Below are 16,795 nucleotides of genomic sequence, written 5' to 3'. Positions count from 1 at the left end.
AACGACACCCCATACCAACAGTAGAAGAAGTACTCCAGGAGTTAACAAACAGTCAGGTGTTCTCAAAAATTGATTTAAAATGGGGCTATTATCAACTAGAGCTGGACCCAGAATCCAGGGACGTGACAACATTTGTGACTCACTGTGGATTGTACCAGTACAAGAGGCTATCGTTCGGCATCAATGCAGCTCCTGAGATCTACCAATACGAAATCCATTGAGTGATTCAAGGCATTCCTGGAGTCGCCAACATTTCTGATGACATCATAGTCCATGCAGCTACACAGGAAGAGCATGACAGATGGTTGAGGATTGTGGTATCCAGACTACAGGGGGCAGGCCTTACTGTGAATGGAGACAAGTGCCAGTTCAGTGTCTTCATGGGACACAGGCTTACACGGGAAGGACTGAACCCAGCTGATGCCAAGGTGAAAGCTGTTGCCAATGCACATGAACCCCAGAATGCAACGGAGATGAGGAGTTTCTTGGGATTGGTCAATTATTGCGCAAAGTTCATCCCTAACTTTGCTATACTGGCAGAACCACTGAGGAAACTAACCAGGAAAGGTGTACCATTCCATTTTGGCCCTGAGCAGAAGGAAGCATTCACAGCTCTGAAACAAAGTCTGACGAATGCCGATACTCTTGGATATTATGATCCGGATGCACCAACCAAAGTCATAGTGGATGCTAGCCCTGTTGGTTTAGGAGCCGTGTTGGTCCAGATGCATGACGAGGGACCAAGAATCATTGCCTATGCCAGCAGATCTTTGACAGACGTTGAAAGGAGATATTCTCAGACAGAGAAAGAAGCACTCAGACTTGTATGGGCCTGCGAGAGATTCCATGCATATTTATATGGCATTGAATTTGAACTCATCACGGACCATAAACCATTGGTGATCTACGCCGTCAGGTCCAAACCGTGTGCCAGGATAGAACAACGGGTGCTCAGACTTCAACCGTACAAGTACAGAGTAGTCCACATTGCTGGGAAAGCAAACATTGCTGATCCGGTCCAGATTGTTGAAAGATGGATACCCACAATCCAAGTCAGAACTGGGGACAGAAGCAGAGAGCTTTGTATGCTTCGTAGCTATCCAGTTGACACCGGGAGCTGTGATAACAAGGGAAGTCGAGAGAGAGTCCAAACATGACCCAGAACTCATGGAAGTTAGAGAATGTATCCAAAGTGGATAATGGGACAAGGGCACTCACAAGGCATATGTTCCCATTAGAGATGAACTTTGTTGCATCGGGCAGTGTGTGTTGAGGGGTTGTAGATTGGTGATACCACAGAGGTTGAGACCAAAGATCGTATCATTAGCTCATGAAGGACACCTAGGTATTGTTGGTACCAAGCAAAACCTCAGAAGTATGGTGGCCAGGTTGTGATAAAGACGCGGAGAAATTTGTCAAAACCTGCCATGGGTGTCAACTCACAAGTAGGAGTAATCCCCCAGAGCCAATCTGGAGTACGAAACTCCCGACAGGTCCGTGGATCAATGCAGCTGTTGATTTTCTCAGACCTTTACCAACTGGCGAGTCAATCATGGTAGTGGTGGACTACTACAGCAGATACTATGAGTACGCTGTGATGAGGTCAACGACCACTGAAAAAACGATATAAGCGTTGGCAGAGATCTTCGCGAGACATAGATTGCCTGTTACGCTATACTCTGACAATGGTCCACAGTTCATCTCAGAGACATTTGCTGAATATATGAGCACCACAGGCATCCACCATCACAAAGTAACTCCTAAATGGAGTAGAGAGACAAAATCAGTCCATCAAAAAACGACTATGGATCGCTCATGCAGAAGGACAGAACTGGAGAGAAGCATGTAGCTGTCTATCGGGCAATCCCTTATGCAACCACAGGAAAAAGTCCAGCAGAAGTACTCTTCAGGAGGAAAATCCACACAAAAATGCCCGAACTGAAGGAAATCAGGGATGACCAGGAGATGAGGGACCACGATGCTGAAAAGAAGGGGGCAGCAAAGCTGGATGCAGACTCGAGACGTGGGGCCAGGTACTCAGACATCATGCCCAGAGATAATGTTCTTGTGAGGCAAGAGAGTGGTGGTAAGCTAGACACACCTTATTACCATCAACCTTACACTGTTGTATCCAGAAGCGGCAGAATGGTGACAGTCAGGTCTCCAGCTGGAGTCCTGTACAAAAGAAACGTGTCTGGTGTCAAAAAGTACCAAAATAGAGTGGCACCGAGTGAAGTGGTTGGAAATCCAGTATGAGTTGCTCAACCTGAGGGATCAGACAACGTTTCAGAGGTAGTTACCAGTTTTCCCGATGAAGTGGCCAGAGTACCAGAAACACCAGAGGCCGTAGCAAGCAGTGTTTCTGGTGCTGAGGGTGAGCAACCAAGTCGCGACAGTAGCATTGCAGGAAGGATGAGACAGGACAGGAAACCACCTAAGCAATATGAAGATTTTGCACCATTTTTCTAATTGTGCCCACATTATCATGAAAGTGAAAGTTTGTGATAGTTGGAATGAGTTTCGATGAAGAAAAAAAAAGTGCATTGATTCGGTGGAAGCGCAGTAATGATACACGCCAAGGAAAAGTGGAAATGTGTGATGATTGTGAAAAAAAAGAGAAATAATGAAAAGGGTGTACGCCAAACGCTGCCCTTGTGAAACATGCAGTGAATGTGTATATGTGGATGTCAGGAAGGAAACCTTCGCGAACTCTGAGAAAGAGACCTTTGCGAAGTTGTGCTATGATTACTTGGATCATCGCTGTTTTGTTGTGTTTAGCGTTATTAGAAAAAGAAAACTGTGTGCCCAACATTTATTTTATACTTGACGTGGTTTGACTTTGGACCATCAGTAACAGTAACCAACAATCAGAAATATTTTGATGCAGGAAGAGGAATGATAAGGGGAACATTTGGACAGTGATTTTGATAAATACATCATAAAGTACATGTATGAGTGCTGTAAGAATTGCATTTTTGTTTTGGTCGACTATTTGGTATTAAATGAAAAAAAAAAGTATAATTTTAAACGTGTACATTTTGCATATGAGGTGACCATTGTATTAGTATAACTACAGAAGAAATGTTGAGCCATTATATTACATTTGGTTATAACATGGTTACATTACATTTTGTGAAGAGGGAATTTGATGTTGCTTTTGTTGGTTTGAAGGCAGAAAAATGCTATTGATAGTGTTAAAGTGTTTGCATTTAAACAGAAAGAAACACAGCAATGTATTATGTTCGGTGATATTCATACGAGATATACACTTAGATTGAAAGGTTAAGACACATAAAGATATAAAGTTTATTTCTGGTGAAAGGAGGGTTGTCATGATAATGAATATGCATGAGATGTATGCAGATAGAGGTTGAGGTATTAACCTGACCGGAAGTGAGAGGGCATGCGAGTGTTATATGCAGACGCGAAATGGAGGAATAATGGAAGCAGAGAAATAAAGACACGCTGATGTTCAACAGGTAAATCATGTGTTGATGGTGTTATCAATTTCACATTTCGGGCCACAAATGTGACAGGTCCCAATGTCCATAGGAGGCAAAGATATATAACCAACATTTCAGGCTTGAGCCAAACTTGACAAAGTATCTGCATTCAAACTTAGTGTTTTAAGCAGAAATTATGTGATTTGATTGTTTGAGACATCTCACCCTTGAGCAAGGCCAGGGAATAGGGAAAAAAAGGTGCAGGGGATAAGAAGATATGAAAGTTTGAAACCAGAAGAGCAATAACTAAGCAATCACAGGTGCGTGAAAGCAACATCAGTTACCAAAATTAACAGCAGGAGTTCAGGAGGTCACAGTTACCATAAATGGAACATAGATGCAGCAAGTTCCAGGTATCATTCAGGTCTTAATTTGGAAATTTACCCATTTCCACCTCCATAATTTGGATGCAAACTATTCTCATCTTCTGAGACCCAAAGCTTTCCCACCATCTCAAATCCTGCAGGGCCCTCAGCTTGGAAATGCCGCACAAGTGAACTGGTTGTCCTTGTACACCAGTCAGTAGCCCTTTATCCACTATATCCACTACCATTCCAGTTAATTAGCTGTGGAGTGTCTTCGGATAGGAAGCTGTTTGTGCTGTTTCCACTGGGGCATCTTTAACTGGGACAGTGACAGCTTTTGCTGTCCTTTTTCCACTGGTTTAATCAGGACGCCAGCATCAGCTGATGTCAGGGATATGAGTAACAAAACAGACTGTCAATCATGATTTTCCCTCATTTGATGCCAGAGTGCTGGTTGTTTTCCTTTTCCATTAGGCCCTTAACTGGTTAATTCCCCATTAATGTCTCACTCCATGTTTACATTCATTGCAAGAGGTTCTAAATACAAGAGTATTTAAATGATTTGGCATACCTGGACTCTCATGTGCAATTCTGTTCTTATTTGGGAAAGGAAAAACCAGCCAAAGTAAGAGGTTAGCATACAGAATGAGAGGGCATTTCACTGAAACATGTAAAATTCTGAATGGACTGGACAGGTGGCTGCAGAAGCAGGTTTTCCTCGAGTGATGATCTTTTGTTCCTGTTCATTGACACTCACCACAAGGATGTCATCAATGTAAGTAAACAAAATTGAAACCAGAGAGGATGGGATCCATAAATTGCTGAAACCGAGTTACATTCCGTAATCCAAACAGCTTTCCGAGAAACTCAAAATACAAACATAAGAAATAGGAGCAGGAGTAGGCCATCGGGCCCATCGAGCCTGCTCCGCCATTCAATAAGATCATGGCTGATCTGATCATTGACTCAATTCCACCTACCTTCCTTTTCCCCATATCCCTTTGTGATAGTACAGACTCTATCACCAATGTGTATATGTACAGATTGTAGTGTAGGATGACTGTGATTGGGTGAGAGTGTAGCCACACCTACTGGCAGGTCTTTGATTGCTCCTAGCCAGACCAGGTCCTTCTGGACTGGTCGACCTACTTGTGATATGCTCCAGTCTTTTAGTTAATAAAAGCCTTGATTTGGATCAACAAGTCTTTGGTTCTTTCGACGCACACTACACCCTTAATTCCTTGTTTATGCAAAAATCTATCTAACTGAACCTTAAATATGTTTAGCCTCAACGCTTCCCTGGGTAGAGAATTCCATGGATTCACTACTCTCTGGTGGGAAAACGTTTTTCCTCATCTCAGTCTTAAATCTACTCCCCTCAATATTGAGGCTGTGTCCCATAGTTCTGGTCTCATCTACCAGTGAAAACAATTTTCCTGCCTCTATCTTATCTATCCCTTTCATAATTTTATACGTTTCTATAAGATCTCCTTTCATTCTTCTGAATTCAAGTGAGTATATTCTCAGACGATTTAGTCTCTTCTTGTAGGTCAACTCCCTCACCTCTGGGATCAACCTGGTGAACCTCCTCTGGATTGCCTCCAAGGAGTAATCATTGCCGTCTTGCAATATCTGAAAGTTCCACCAGAATCTGATAGTAAGCACACAGCAAGTTTATTTTAATGAATACCCATTTACCGTGCAGGTTGGCTGAGAGATTTTGCAAATTTGGAGTATTGTACAATTGGGGATGGTGGCATTATTCCATGCATGGTAATCACCACATGGTTGTCAATCTCCCAGAGACATCCCCATATGCAGTGGGGATGCTCAGCAGCTACTGGACCTACAAACAATTCCCAGCTCCTGCATATGATCAAATTCTGCCTTTGCTATCCTGAAGCAGAACGGGGGCAATTTACGTGCATATGCTGATACCGGGGGACCACGGGTTTCTTAAACCATCTCTGAAATGGGCAGGTAGATGGCTGGAGACTTGGAAGATGGGTGATGACCTTTGATGGATGAGAAATGCGAACAAGAACAGTGGTCCACTACACAGCTATTCTTTAAATCTACAAGGAGGGTGAAATGTGATAGAAAATCCACTCCTGAAATGGAATTCACCACCTCTGTAACTGTGAATACCCAACTGAATGGCTTACGCAACCCAAAATCCAGCGTCAGTGATAGCTGGCTGTATGTCTGAATATGGGACTTATTTGTGGTGGATAGAACACGTGTGATACGTTAGGTTGTCTGCATTCTTGAGAAGTAGGTTGGACCAGAGATGTCTGCACTGGAATCCACCAGAAATTGAGTACCCAAGAGATTGTCTTTAAGGAACAGATTGCAGCTGACATGCCCATGAGCAGTAATCGCCTCTTCTGCTAGGCAGCCTCATTTTCCCAGATGCCATTTACAGAAGTCGCAAGGTGGCTGGCACAGCCAAGCTGCAGCATCAAATCTCTGGTGTCTCCAACTAGAATGGTTGGGGGGGAGGGAACAAAATAGTACAGAGCAGTAAGGAGAAGGTTAGAATGCAAACAAAGAAAGTTTGTAGTAAGTATTTGAATATGGATGGGCAGGTGATAGAGAAGGGAAATGCTCTGGAAGAAGATGAAGGGCAATTGGCAGGAAAAGTAAATAATGTTGTTATTAAAGATGAGGGAAAACAGGAATTAAAAATTGGGAAATCTCTGAAATTCATATATTTTAATGCCAGGAGTATAGTAAAAAAGGTGGATGAGCTGAAGGTGTGGATTGATACTTGGAAGTATGATGTGGTAGCGATTAGTGAGACATGGTTGCAGGAGGGATGTGATTGGCAACTGAATATCCCTGGGTTTCGTTGTTTTAGGTGTGATAGAGTCGGAGGGGCAAGAGGAGGTGGGGTTGCATTGCTTGTCAGGGAAAATATTACAGCGGTGCCTAGGAAGGATAGATTAGAGGGCACATCCACGGAGGCTATTTGGGTGGAACTGAGGAGTAGGAAAGGAGAGGTTACACTTGTAGGGGTGTATTAAAGACCACCCGGAGGGGACTGAGACCTAGAGGAGCAAATCTGTAGGGAGATAGTAGATATTTGTGATAAGAACAGGGTTGTAATTATGGGAGATTTTAATTTTCCACATATAGATTGGGAAACACATTCTGTGAAAGGACTGGATGGGTTAGAGTTTGTGAAATGTGTGCAAGATAGTTTTTTACAACAATATGTAGAGGTGCCGACCAGAGAAGGAGCAGTGTTAGATCTACTGTTGGCAAATGGGATGGGTCAAGTGACGGAGGTTAGTGTTGGCGAGCACTCCGGGTCCAGTGATCATAATGCCATCAGCTTCAATGTCATTATGGAAAGAGAGAAATCAGGGCCAAGGATTGAGGTTTTTGATTGGGGAAAAGCTAGATTTGAGGAGATGCAAAAGGACTTGCAGGGTGTGCATTGGGACAATTTGTTTTATGGGCAGGATGTAGTAGAGAGATGGAAGTCTTTTAAAGATCAGATTTTGAGAGTGCAAAAGCTTTATGTTCCTGTTAGGTTAAAAGGAGGGGCAAAAGGTTTGAGGGAGCCGTGGTTTTCAAGGAATATTGGAAACTTGGTTCGAAGAAAAAGGGAGGTGTACATTAGATATAAGAAGCATGGAGTTAAGGAGATGTTTGAAAGATACATTGAATGTAAGAGGAATCTTAAGAGAGGAATTAGGAAAGCTAAAAGAAGGTACGAGAAAACTATGGCAAGCAGGGTGAAAACTAATCCAAAAGAGTTCTACAAATATGTTAATGGTAAGAGGAAAGCTAGAGACAAAATTGGTCCCTTAGAAAATCAGAGCGGAAAACTGTGTGTGGAGCCTAGAGAAATGGGGGAGATATTGAACAGTTTCTTTTCTTCGGTATTCACTAAGGAGAAGGATATTGGGAGATGTGAGATAAAAAAAGCAAATTGGGTAAATATGGGGAATATAGAGATTACAAAAGGTGTAGTTTTAAGGCTTTTGAAGAATATAAAGGTGGATAAGTCTCCGGGACCAGACGGGATCTCCCCCAGGACATTGAGAGAAGTGAAGGAGGAAATAGCAGAGGCTCTGGCGGTAATTTTCCAAAAGTCATTAGATATGGGGATAGTGCCGGAGGATTGGCGCATTGCGCATGTGGTTCCGTAATTTAAAAAGGGTTCAAGGAGGAAGCCTGGCAACTATCGGCCTGTAAGTTTGACGTCTGTGGTAGGTAAATTAATGGAGAAAATTCTTAGAGATAGTACTTATAAACATCTGGATAGACAGGGTCTGATCAGGAGCACTCAACATGGATTTGTGGGAGGAAGGTCATGTTTGACCAATCTGATTGAATTTTTTGAAGAGGTGACTAGGAATGTGGATGAGGGTAGCGCAGTGGATGTTGTCTATATGGACTTCAGGAAGGCCTTCGATAAGGTACCACATGGAAGGTTAGTTAGGAAGGTGCAGTCTTTAGGTATAAATTTTAAGATAGTCAAATGGATTGAACATTGGCTGAAAGGGAGAGGCCAGAGAGTGGTAGTGGATAATTGTCTGTCAGGTTGGAGGCCGGTGACCTCAAGGTGTGCCTCAAGGATCTGTATATCTGTATTGGGCCCATTGTTGTTCGTTATATACATTAATGATCTAGATGATGGGGTGGTGAATTGGATTAGTAAATATGCAGACGATACTAAGATAGGTGGAATAATGGATAATGAAGAAGGTTTTCAAGGATTGCAGAGGGATTTGGGCTGCTTAGAAAAGTGGGCTGAAAAATGGCAGATGGAATTTAATGCTGATAAGTGTGAGGTGCTTCATTTTGGTAAGAAGAATCAGAATAGGACATACGTGGTAAATGGGAGAGCATTGAGGAATACAGAAGAGCAGAAAGATTTAGGAGTGACGGTACATCGTTCCCTGAAGGTAGAAACTCACATGAATAGGGTGGTGAAGAAGGCTTTTAGTATGCTGGCCTTTATCAATCATTGCATGGAATATAGGAGTTGGGAGGTGATGTTGAGATTGTATAAGACGTTGGTGCGGCCTAATTTGGAGTTCTGTGTGCAGTTCTGGTCACCTAATTATAGGAAGGATATAAACAGAGTGGAGAGAGTGCAGAGAAGGTTTACCAGAATGTTACCTGGGTTTAAGCATCTAGAGTATAGGGAGAGATTGGACAGATTAGGTCTTTATTCTTTGGAGCGTAGAAGGTTGAGAGGGGATTTGATAGAAGTATTTAAGATTATGAAAGGGATAGACAGAGTGGATGTGGATAGACTATTTCCGTTAAGAGGAGGAAAGATTAAAACAAGAGGACATGAGTTAAGAATTAAGGGGCAGAGGTTTAGAGGTAACATGAGGGGGAACTTCTTTACTCAGAGAGTGGTAGCCGTGTGGAATGATCTTCCGGGAGAAATAGTGGCGGCGGAGTCAATTGTATTATTTAAGAAAAGGTTGGACAGGTATATGGATGAGAAGAAGATGGAGGGTTATGGGCATTGTGCAGGGAGGTGGGACTAGAAAGGGGTGTTTGGTTCGGTGCGGACTAGAAGGGCCTAATGGCCTGTTTCCGTGCTGTAATTGTTATGTTATGTTATGTTATCCATCACCTCTACCTAATCCCTATCCAGCATGATTCCAATTAGGCTGGAAATGAAGAGGACGTCGTTGTGTTGATAAAACTCAGATCTGATCAGTTGCTCGAGCTCAGTTTGCCACTGTTGAATTTGTGTGGCAGCATGTTGTTCCAATGCTGCTTGGTGATTGGGGGCCACTGGTGAAACCTCTACTGCATTGAGAGGCTGTGGCCATCATGTGGTTAGCATGCATCACCAATAATCCAGAGTGGACATCCAAAAAACTCCTACCAATCATCCTTGAATTTGGAAAGGAAAACAATGAAGAAATTTCTGCTTCCAAATGTCTCCATCAATAATGTCTTCACCAGCTAGCCTGTGCCATTTTCTGACCATCTGTGACGGCTTCCTATTGTCGAGATTATCGTCAGCTAGAAGCTCTTCGAGATGGCTGCATTTGCTCTAAAATAGCAGCCATCACGGAATCGTATGGGCCGTTTTCACCTAATTAGAACATCTACCTCGCAACAATGCTCTCTGGGACGTGTGCAATGAGTACACCAAATTTAGTCTTCTGGCTTGTAATATTAAGTAAGGAGAAATGTGCCTTGAGAATGGAGAACCAAGTGTGAGGATTGTTCATAAAAAGGTTGGGAACTTCCAGTTTATCCTCCCCATCTGCTCCCGTAACCAGTTTATCCTCATATCTATCCATTTTCACCAGAAGATGTTGTGAACCAGCAGGGTCACCACTTGTAGCAGTGTAATTTAAATATTCTATCCAAAATCAAATACAATTTTGCTCTTCCAACTGTCTTTAATTGTCCCTTTCCTCCCCCCCCACCAGCATGAACCTCACGCCACTCAACTTGCCTCCCCATTGGTTTATTTACATGAGCGTCATCTGCAATTCATCACTCTGACCATGTGCATTATGAACGGTGGACGGCTTGCACATGCACACCACCTTCCACACACATCATTCCAAACGAACACTCGTGGCACCAGGTCTTGGTAGGTTCGTGACCATGACATCCTCTACCACCATCAACTCGGTCTTTACCCACATCTCTTCCATTTTCTGCACATCTGCTCTAGCTCCTTCTGCCCCGAGACACAACAAGTTCAGGGTTCCTCATGTCCTCACACACCATTCCACCAGTCTCCTCATCTAACATACATCTGCCACCTACAATGTGATCCCACCACAAGACATATCGTCCATGTCTCTCCGATTTCTGTGGGGACCGCTCCCTCTGAGACCCCTTCGTCCATTCATCTCTTCCTACAAATCGCTGCCCTGGGACCTACAAGAAATGCTGCACTTGCACCTACACCTTCTCTCTCACCACCATTCTGCCTTTCAAGTGAAGTGAAACTCGTGAATCTACAGTGGTCATTTACTGTATCCGCTGCTCTTGATGTGGCTTTCTCTACATTGGTGAGACTGGACGTTGATTGGGAAATTGATTAATTGAACACCTTTGTTCTGCCCACTGCAACATCAAAGACTACCCAGTGGGCAACCTTTTTAATTCCACACATCATTCCCACACATGTCTGTACATGGCCTCATGCACTTAGGCCATCCCCAAATTGTTTGGGCACTCGCCAACCAGACGACATCGACGTTGACCTCCAATTGTCATTAATCTTTTCCCCAAATCATTGTTTCTCAAACTCCCCACACCCTTCCCTTCCCTCTCCTATCAAAGAGCTACCCTCCCCCTCACCTCTCAGCTTTTTTCTCTTCTACCCTCCCACCTGCAACTACCTAGGACCTCTTACCTATTAGCCTGTGCTCCTCTCCTGCCCTTTTCTCCCACCTCTCTTTCTCCCCCCCCCCACCCCACTTATTTCTGAAGAGTCCATGCTCAGGATGATTGTGCAGTGCACTCGATCCCAGCATCTGCAGACTTTAACTACATCTGCTCCAATTTTGTTTGCAAACAACACCACCTGCAGGCTCCTCTTCATGTTGCATGCCATGCTGATTTGGAAATATTACCAGATGGGCTCCAATCCTGCATCATCCCCCTGTTGAACAGCACCATAGTGTACCAACACCATAAAGCTTCACAGCAGTGGTTCTTCACCACCTTCTCAAGATGGGATGGACAATGACCTCAAAAATGAATGTATAATTAATAAAACTACCCTTTTCAACCCCAACACCACTGATACATTGCTGAAATTTTTACCAAATTTTGTTACCTCTAGATCCTAGCATACTCACACTTTCTGGTCAAATCTCAATTTTCTAGCCTTCATAAAGTTCAGTTCATCCCAAACTTCCAATCCATGTCAACTCATGTTCATCTAACTCCTCTATTTTCACTAACCAATACTGGTTCACATTAAGTTCTATCACCAGCTTAAAATTGTTATCCTAGGACACAAGTACAAGAAATAAAAGCAGACATCATCTATTTGATCACTCACAGTTACTCTACCACAAAATAATATCATGGCTGATACTTTCTCCGTATCCTTTCCTTCACTAACTCCACATCTTTTCATTCACCTCGAGACAAAATAAACTTCTGGGATCCATTCTCAGTCTTCACCACATCCTTGTAACCTCCACCCAGCTTGCAACATGAGAACTTTGCACAACTGCCCATTTATAGCCATCGGCTGGTATTTTTCAAGACAGGTCTTTCACTCCTTGACCTCTGCACCTCTCCCTCCAAGTCTCATGAAACCTATTCACTTTGCAAAGCTTTTGGTCACCTGTCCCATTATTACTTTGTTTTAATGTCAAATTTTGTCTGATAAAGGTCCTGTGAAGTACATTAGGATCTTTGCTAGATTAAAAATATTCAATAACATTCTAAATTATGCAAGCAGGAAAGAGGAGAGGTTAAATAGAAAGGTAAGCATTCCAAGCTGAGCAAACAAGTTTTAGAAACAACAGTGCATTCAACAATAAAAATAAATAATCTTGTATAAATAAGTGTACCCAAATCGTAAAAACAAAATACATCAGTTATAACCATCCACTGAATTTGCATGGGTGTACAAAAGAGGATCAAATTCAGCAAAAAGATAGAAGGAATTAATTAGAACACACTAAAAGGTTGTTAGCAGTATACTGAATTAATTTTACTTCAATATGGATCACTGACACAGCAATACCATTAGCCTTACCTGAAAAATCAACGGCACAAACCCCAAATTGATGATGCCCTTTTAAAATTGACAGTGGCTTCAATACCTCCACATCCCAAATGTGTATTGCAGAATCACGGCTCACCTAAAGAAAAAATCTATCGTTATTTTCCGATAAGCAGATTAAAATTTATATTTTTACCGTTACTATTGAAAACAACATTGTTTAGTGAACAAAACAACATATTGAAATAATAGTCAGTTGCTTCTTCAAAATAAATAACGCAGCAAAACATTTCTTGAGTTGCACTAAATTAGCAGTGGCAGTCTTAAGCATACAGACTTCTCCCATCAAAGTACAACTCTAGCTGGCTGAAATATTGTTTCAGAAATGTTTTGTATGCAATCCAAGAATTTAAAGGTCATCTGGTTATTCAAATAAGAAATGTATCACATCTATCACAATCTAGCACTTCATGGCAGAAAATTTATGACCCACCCACCCCTTAACATAAACAAAGATGAAAACAGACTCAATTCATTACAATATGCAAACTGAATTTGGAATTATCAGTTACAACATAATGCTACACAGATACTAAATTCATCAGGATATTGTTATATTTTTTTTTAAATCGCTGATGAAAATTCCTCAAAGGAACAAGTCATTGAGGAAGTGTAAAATACTCAATTATATAATAATCTATAAGGTTGAGTAAAATTGCATTATTTCACAATTGCATACAATTTAAAAAAATAAATATTTGATAAATGAAACTGATTAAAATAATGAAAAATAATTTGTGTTACAATTTTATAGCACAAATCATGAATAAATTCATCGCAGCAGTAACCCAGAAACAAATATTTCTATTTCAGGTGCACTGAATAACATTTTTACTTTTCTGTTCAGGTTGCCCATCTGAAAAATAAATTTTATGGGCTACAAAAATGAGATTTTGGGAAACTGCAGTTTCAGATTTAGATTCCAATTAGACAGAAATGATCTAACAGATTCTATTTCACATTTGAAGTTTGACACAATCATTAACTTGAAAAATTTAAATATCAAAATTCATTCAAAAATCAAAACTAGATTTGCAGGGGGTTGGGAACCAGAGTGCCAGAGCAGATAGAGGAGTGGGGGTGGAAAAAGATGATGTTAAGACTGCATGGTGGGAATAATGCAGGGGACCAATAACTTTGCAGGAAGTGTGTGCTAGTACAGCTCCAGGGGGTTTAAACTAGTTTGTTGGGAGGGGAATGGGAACCAGAATGAGAGGGCAGAAAAAAAGACAGATGGTGGAAAGGTTAATGCAATGTGTAGTGAGTTTGAGAGTAAGGACAGGCTGTGGAGGGTTTGAAATGTGTTAATTTCAATGCAGGAAGTATTAGGAATAAGAGAGATGAACTTAAGAGCATGGATAAGCATGTGGAATTAAGGCCATTACTAATATTTGGATGATGCAAAGACAGGATTAGCCGATGTAGTAACTGGAGTTTAAATGTTTTAAAAGGAATAGGATGGGAGGTAAAAGAAGGGAGGGAGTGTAGCATTACTGGTTAGGAATAGTATCACAGGTGTGGAGGAATTGTCTACCGAGTCAGTGTGGGCAGAAGTCAGAAGCAATCACTATATTGGGAGTAGTCTACAGGCCCCCCCCCACCCCCCCCACCAAACAGCCCTCATGACACTGAGGAGCAGACAAGTAGGCAGATTTTGGAATGGTGCAGAAATAACAACTCTTGTTATGGGAGACTTCAACTTCCCAAATATTGACAGGCACCTCCTTACTGGAAGAGGGATAGATGGGGCAGTATTTATCAGGTGTGTCCAAGAAGGATTCCTGACACAGCATGTTGTTAAGCCATACTGGACCTAGTACTGGGTAATGAACCTGGTAAGGTGAAAGGCCTCTCGGCAGAGAGCATTTAACCACAACCCTGATCTTGGGCATAGCTATAGACAAGGATAGGAGTAGACCAAATGGTAAAGTGTTTAATTGGGGAAGGACTAATTACGATGGAATTAGGCAAGAACTTGGGAGAGTAAAAATTGGAACAGATGATCTTGGAGGACCACTTGTGAGGTTCTCGATATGGTTGCCCCAACGAGAGGGGGGATAAATAGAAGGATAAGGAACTGTGGTTGAGAAAAAGGTGAGACAGCTAATTAAGAGGAAGAAAGAAGCATACAGAAGGGTTAGGAAACAAAAGACAGGAAGGGCTCATGAGAATTATATGGTATTATATGGAATTAGGAGAGCTATTCTGTCTTCATCCAGTGCAGTGGAGGGGGGACTGAGTTTATACTGTCGGAAGTTTTATGTTGAGAGATATATATATACATATATATACATACATATATATATATATACATATATATATACATACATATATATATATACATATATATATATATACATATATATATATATATATATATACATACATATATATATACATATATATACATATATATATATACATATATATACATATATATATACATATATATATATACATATATATATATATATATATACATATATATATATATATATATGCTGTACATGCTGCTACTCTTTGCAGATGATGCCGCTTTAGTTGCCCATTCAGAGCCAGCTCTTCAGCGCTTGACGTCCTGCTTTGCGGAAACTGCCAAAATGTTTGGCCTGGAAGTCAGCCTGAAGAAAACTGAGGTCCTCCATCAGCCAGCTCCCCACCATGACTACCAGCCCCCCCACATCTCCATCGGGCACACAAAACTCAAAACGGTCAACCAGTTTACCTATCTCGGCTGCACCATTTCATCAGATGCAAGGATCGACAATGAGATAGACAACAGACTCGCCAAGGCAAATAGCGCCTTTGGAAGACTACACAAAAGAGTCTGGAAAAACAACCAACTGAAAAACCTCACAAAGATAAGCGTATACAGAGCCGTTGTCATACCCACACTCCTGTTCGGCTCCGAATCATGGGTCCTCTACCGGCACCACCTACGGCTCCTAGAACGCTTCCACCAGCGTTGTCTCCGCTCCATCCTCAACATCCATTGGAGCGCTTACACCCCTAACGTCGAAGTACTCGAGATGGCAGAGGTCGACAGCATCGAGTCCACGCTGCTGAAGATCCAGCTGCGCTGGATGGGTCACGTCTCCAGAATGGAGGACCATCGCCTTCCCAAGATCGTGTTATATGGCGAGCTCTCCACTGGCCACCATGACAGAGGTGCACCAAAGAAAATGTACAAGGACTGCCTAAAGAAATCTCTTGGTGCCTGCCTGTGAAATCAATTGTACTGTATCATTGACCACCGCCAGTGGGCTGATAACGCCTCAAACCGTGCATCTTGGCGCCTCACAGTTTGGCGGGCAGCAACCTCCTTTGAAGAAGACCGCAGAGCCCACCTCACTGACAAAAGTCAAAGGAGGAAAAACCCAACACCCAACCCCAACCAACCAATTTTCCCCTGCAACCGCTGCAATCGTGTCTGCCTGTCCCGCATCGGACTTGTCAGCCACAAACGAGCCTGCAGCTGACGTGGACTTTTTACCCCCTCCATAAATCTTCGTCCGCGAAGCCAAGCCAAAGAAGTATGTATCTTGTATTTTCAGTTATGTTCCCTTTTCTACATTGTACTGTAATTTATTATAAAAGATTGAAAAAGAAAGAAAGGAGAGCTAGAAAGGGGTATGAGAAGGTCTTGGCAACTAGGATTAAGGAAAAGCCTAAGGCATTCTGTGTATACTTGAAAAGTAGAAGGTTGAGAAGAGCACAGGAGGAAACGTGTCTCGAGGCAGAGGAGGTCCAATTTGAATATTTTGCTTCAATGTTCACTAGAGAGAGGGGCCTTGGTCAATGTGAGGTCAGTATAGAATAAGTTTATGTGCTGGACTATGTTGAAGTTAAGAAAGAGGAAGTGATGCATCTTCTGAAAAACATTAGGATTGACAATTCTCCAGGACCAGATGAGATATAACCCAGGTTACTGAAAAAAATGAGGGAAAAGATTGCTAGGGCTTTGGAAATCATCTTTTAAATTTTTTTTTATATATTTTTTTTATTTTTCACACTGTGAACCATATAAACCAAAATACAAACAAACATTTCCCTCTTAAATATACACAGGGCCATTTTCTCCCCTTTTATCCCCCCTATCTTCCCTCCCCCCTTCCCATCCCCCTCCAAAACTAATAAACATTCAACATATACAATACAATATAACCATTAAACAATGTCATCACACAATGAAAAATAAACAAGAGAAAAGTGTGTCATCTACTTTTACACATTTTGTC

General features: G+C 41.9%; 1 protein-coding gene across 4 annotated transcripts in view; it reads right to left on the bottom strand.

Moving 5' to 3' along the window:
- The window catches only part of LOC138753387 (echinoderm microtubule-associated protein-like 5), a 182,360-nt gene that overhangs the window by 72,802 nt on the left and 92,763 nt on the right, over window positions 1-16,795 (bottom strand). For all 4 annotated transcript variants that reach the window (XM_069916317.1, XM_069916318.1, XM_069916315.1 and 1 more), the window contains one exon: window positions 12,531-12,636. In XM_069916317.1, coding sequence (XP_069772418.1) covers window positions 12,531-12,636 — 106 coding nt within the window. The remainder of the gene's footprint in view (window positions 1-12,530; window positions 12,637-16,795) is intronic.

The sequence above is a fragment of the Narcine bancroftii genome, chromosome 2, assembly GCF_036971445.1.
Source record: "Narcine bancroftii isolate sNarBan1 chromosome 2, sNarBan1.hap1, whole genome shotgun sequence".
In the NCBI taxonomy this organism is placed as follows: Eukaryota; Metazoa; Chordata; class Chondrichthyes; order Torpediniformes; family Narcinidae; genus Narcine; species Narcine bancroftii.
Note: the sequence above shows the minus strand (reverse complement) of the source record. Positions and strands in the feature narration are given on the sequence as shown.